This window comes from Berghia stephanieae, chromosome 2 (assembly GCF_034508935.2).
Source record: "Berghia stephanieae isolate SIO BIC M18660-M18661 chromosome 2, UCSD_Bste_1.3, whole genome shotgun sequence".
In the NCBI taxonomy this organism is placed as follows: domain Eukaryota; kingdom Metazoa; phylum Mollusca; class Gastropoda; order Nudibranchia; family Aeolidiidae; genus Berghia; species Berghia stephanieae.
This window is the reverse complement of record NC_088361.1, coordinates 81530730-81535729: the sequence shown is the minus strand read 5'-3', so window position 1 is coordinate 81535729 and position 5000 is coordinate 81530730. Positions and strand designations below refer to the sequence as shown.

The 5000-nt window shown below is 36.0% G+C and overlaps 1 protein-coding gene across 3 annotated transcripts in view; it reads right to left on the bottom strand.

The window, feature by feature from the left end:
• The window catches only part of LOC144965643 (cys-loop ligand-gated ion channel-like), a 27858-nt gene that overhangs the window by 19785 nt on the left and 3073 nt on the right, over window positions 1–5000 (bottom strand). Inside the window, exons 1-2 of one of the 3 annotated variants that reach the window (XM_078901200.1) lie at window positions 1395–1777; window positions 25–147 (exon numbers count right to left, since the gene is read on the bottom strand). The exons of 1 other annotated variant lie outside the window; for it this stretch is intronic. In XM_078901200.1, coding sequence (XP_078757326.1) covers window positions 25–147; window positions 1395–1418 — 147 coding nt within the window. In that variant the 5' untranslated portion in view covers window positions 1419–1777. Of the gene's footprint in view, window positions 1–24; window positions 148–1394; window positions 2017–5000 lie in introns of those variants that run through there. One more of the 3 variants, XM_078901202.1, reaches the window with a different exon arrangement.

Sequence of the window (5000 nt, the reverse complement as noted above, 5' to 3'; positions counted from 1 at the left end):
ACAGCCAAAAGAACGATAGCCTACCATGCATTTTTGTGAAGTCATCTTTGTGCTCTGATTCTTTTCCTGATCAAGAGTAACCTGCGATTGTGTTAGGCCCCTGGGTAATTGGATCTCAAATACTGTTGGTCGATCAGGACCTTCACCCTGGAATATTGGCTTTTAATGTAAACCTTTTTTTCTTCTACTTCTTTTAATTATCATATGAATGTATACGCTTTGTAAAACTGAGCGATTGAATCGCTCTTCGCAAACTCATTGCAGTTTTGCATAGTACGAGAAGAAGCATATATGCAAATATTATTTCACAATTTTTTGTTAACATATTATTCTATCATCTGTACACGATATTTAAGACAAATGTTGACGTATTCATCTGTGCTTTGAAACGTTTAATAACAGGTATATATCAACGATTGTGTATGAAAGCTTCTTTATGAAATTGCATATGCGGTATCAGGAAAAAATAATTGGGTTTGGATAAAAGCTTCATATTTCATCCTCTGCCTTGATTTAGCTGCCCTTCAATTCTATGATAATATTTTGTTTTCAAGATGTGGTTAACTCAATTCAAAGTTCAGATTGTCGCGACACTACATTTTTTAAACATTAAAAAATGGGAAGAAATTGTTGTAATATTCATTATTTCTCATTTAGTTCAAATCTCACACCTCCTTATCTCGAACACCCAGTATCATTTTCGATTTAATTGTGCGAATATGTAAACAAATTGGATGTATAAAGCATTCATTTAAACGAAGAGACTGGTCGGCGTATGGGCTTTAATAACAGGTTTGTGAAATGGATCGTGTACACACAAAACGATCAGAGATAAACTCATAGAGCGTACTTATTTGACACGACTCAACTAACCTATGATGGGTGCTTGGAAATAGTTAAATGTAAACTCATTCGCATCAGTTCTTCTGTACTGTATCTTTTTAAGAATCTTGTTATTTTTTTTAAGCTTATCACCATGTTTTTGGTAATAAAATATGCTATGAAAAATGATAGGCATATTTGTTAGGATAATTGATTTGTATTTTTTTAAAACAACATAAATTACAGCTAAATAAACAAAATGATAAGACGCGGACATTATAATCAGGCATTGGCCAGTTTGGGCTACAAAATGTTTATTTAATCTTAATATATTATAGAAATAATCGTATGAAAATAAATATTGACGTTACTTGTTTGGTACATTTAATCAAAGCGGCTTCAAAGCAAATTCCCTCTCGTTTTTTTTTTTATTTCTGAAAAAAAATTATAGCAAAATCGAATTACATACTCAGCATTTTCCCTTATAGACTGATATTGCACTAAAACAATAACATGGCTGATTTCTATATTTCTACGCTACTAGTAAATCAGGACCAATTTTATGAGCTTACCCGGTATTTGTTAACGTTTTCCATCGTCTACAAATAATCTATATATAAACAAATAGTCATCACAAGAAACAAACAATAGCGAGTTTAGTTATCACAAGTTTTAAAGTCGATCTATTATGTTTTCTTTTGAACTCTGTATCTAACTGCAAAAGCACACAATTATTTCATAGAGAACATTTTGGTTCTATCTTTCTTTTATAAATGTAGATATTTGTATTATCCCAAGTCTGTGATTATTATTCCAAAACAATTTTGCATATAAATTGATATCAATAGTATTCCATTAACCGCCCTATTCGGAAACACATGTCGTATAATAATGATTTTTAGTTCAATGTCAATGCCAAAAAACATGTGATACAGTGATTCTACAGCGAGATTGTGTTGTCGTGCTTCATTAAGCGTGTTCAATAGGCTTTGACCACTGACATGTTGGATCAGGGTTGATTATTACTAATCCAGTATATACAACTGCCCAGTGATCGGAGTCATAATAAATATTCTGAAAGCTAATCGTTTATCTGTCGTAGTCTGGAAAGGCGAGTATTTAAAAATTGTGGCCAGAAAACTCGTCCTTCGAATATCGATCGATTTAAAGGATCCTCATCTTGGCAAACACTCTGAAACCTTGGATCTCGCGAGGTATTCTTATAGTCCCAGGTTTGAGAGTTTTTGCCAAGATTAGGGTAATTTAAATATCGTAATTTGAAGGTCGAGTTTTCTGGTCAAATATTTGAATACGTGACTTTCCAGAGTACGACAATTAACTGGTTAAATATAAGCCTGGAATTAGCACCGCATTACTGGATATAGGCACTATCCAAGCCTAAAAGGCTTACGTTATGGCGTCAAGTGGTATAACAGCACACAATATGTCAATATATTACGATAGAGAAATCTACCTGTCGCTGTAAATGACAAACGCCCGGGATAAAAGTTGCTAAAGAGAAATAAACTATATCATTCATTGGTCAGAAAAACCATTGACAAATTTTATCCTTATAACAAAACAAAATAAATTACATCATTGACTTAACTCAACAAGTTTCCGTTTTTAATCACCTTATCCACACCAATCAAGTATCTTCTCACCCTCCTCTCTCTCTCTCTCTCTCTCTCTCTCTCTCTCTCTCTCTCTCTCTCTCTCTCTCTCTCTCTCTCTCTCCTCTCTCTCTCTCTCTTCTCTCTCTTCTCTCTTCTCTCTCTCTCTCTCTCTCTCTCTCTCTCTCTCTCTCTCTCTCTCTCTCTCTTATTGTTATGCAACTTTTTTCAATGCCTTGCATTTTAAATCACAAGAGTCAACAAAATTTTATGACCAAACTGATGATTTGAAAGACCAATAATTGCAGCTGCTAGGCATGTATTGAAGATAGCTGTGTTCAAAACCATAGATAACGTCATTACATCCTGCTAGCCTAAACTAGTTGTCCTCAAGATCTTAAATATTGTTCAGAATGCTTTGGTACAGACTCTCTTTAAGTTATGACAGACAAGCGCTGTATATTATGGTATTTTTTTTTCACACATCGTAACGTCAAGACTTTGTTGTTTTGCATTGAAGTTTTGCTATGCTCTGGACCTGCATGTGCTTATTTACAAGTCTGATAACCCAAATGACTGTGGTCAGAGATAAACTCAAACCAGCAAAACACTTTCCCATTTCAATGATGAATAAGCCTGACATGGTCAGTTTTCACAATTGAACACGTGTTCACATAATAAGTCAAAACACGAAATAATGATTAGAAAAGTAAGTCCTGAGAATTCAAGATCATACAGTTTATCATATATTACAATTTATTATTTATTTAATTGTGTTTCGCTTCATAGGAAACACATTTCAAAAAGCGGAATCTCTCATACAATATCCTACTTTGACTTGTTCTTTTCTTCCGGAGAAATAGCTCAATTAGGCAGTGTAATTATTACAATGATGGTACAGGATGATACCAAAAGCTAGCCATCAACAATGAACGAAATCGAATGAAACATAACTCGTCAAAGGTAAAGTACTTAGTGATATTTTTGCATCAAATCTCATTCTTCCTCATTATGAACCGAATAATTGAGGTGAATAATTATTAGAAGACAATCAATCATCAATGTCTGATTCCGTTCATTTAATTGATACTAAGAGCAGCTGGCATTTTTGAGGAGTTCCATAAAACAATAAAACAATTGTATTTGCCTGTTAACAACAATCCAAAGCATTTTATTCTTTTAAACATCACTAAAATAATTGACCAATTCAAATTCTTTTTTTTTAATGTTGGATTTGACAAGACGTCACACAGGAAGTGTTAAACAAATCACGATTACTTTGAGAAAACACGAAAAGCTTTGCCAATGTTGGCCACTAACCCTATTTTTTAAAAGAGAATAAATAGATTATTAGGCTACTTGAGAGTAGTGCGGGGCGGTCCTTGGCAAGCTTAAGGACCACGGTCCTACGGTCCTTGGGAAATGAAGACCGCAAGGACCGGTCCTAGGACCGGTCCTTTTCGACATTGAACATTCCTGAGAGACTGTTGGAAATTCGAACCGGTTTAACCTTTGAGACCGTGGGATCGTTCATTCTTGAACCGTTAAAGACCGCTACACGATGAAAACCGTGGTCTACAGGAGTAAAACACACGGAGTAGTCACACTCATTTCAAATTGTAACCTAATTAGAGAAGAGGGGTGATGCCTTCTTTATTTGCTCACCGTACTTCATTGTTACTTCGATAATTTAATAAAATTTGAAATTTATCCCCATTAACGGAGATAATGGCATCGCCCAAGGCGTTGATCGAGTTGTTCGTGGCGTTGATACACACACGCAACTCCTACCCCCCCCCCCCCCCCCCCCCCCCCACACACACACACATTAGAGGGCAGTGAGCATTGAAGAGTAAGAGAGAGACGTGAAGTTATAATAAGAGGGGGTGGATGAGGTAATAAGAGGGGTCGATGGTGACTTTTCGCCAGATCTAACAAACTCAGCTACCCATTCATTGCTGAGTAGACAGGGATTCAGAAAAAAACTCGACTGCACCCGGGATCGATCTCTGGCCCTTTGCGTATAAAGAGAGTGCTCTATCAACTGAGCTATCGGGGTCCCCAAATATTCTATTGGACTTTTTTAAAATTCAGACGTTATAACTGGGTTTTTTGGAAGGAAGAAACTAATGAAACTCATATTATTTGATTAGTAAAAACACCAAACGAAATTTTAATATTATTGTATTATTTTAAATGACAACACTTCGATAGAAAGGAGTGGTGACAAGAGATGGACAAAAGAAAACAAAAAATCGGATTTGCTACTTGCTAGGTTCGACACACACACACACACACACACACACACAAACACACACATCTTTAGTAGTCACATACATTTCAAACAATAACCCATTAGAGAAGAGGGGTCATGCCTTCACCATAGATCATTGTCATTGCGGTCATTATGGTGTAGTAAATTTTGAAATTTACCCCGTATAATGGAATCGTCCAAGGCGTGCGCCTCCTGTTCCCCCCATCTCACACACGAAAGGGCGGTTTGCGGAGTGGAGGTTGGTGGTCGTCTGCCTGTATGGTCGTCTGTGTCGTTTAGTGTATGGCAAA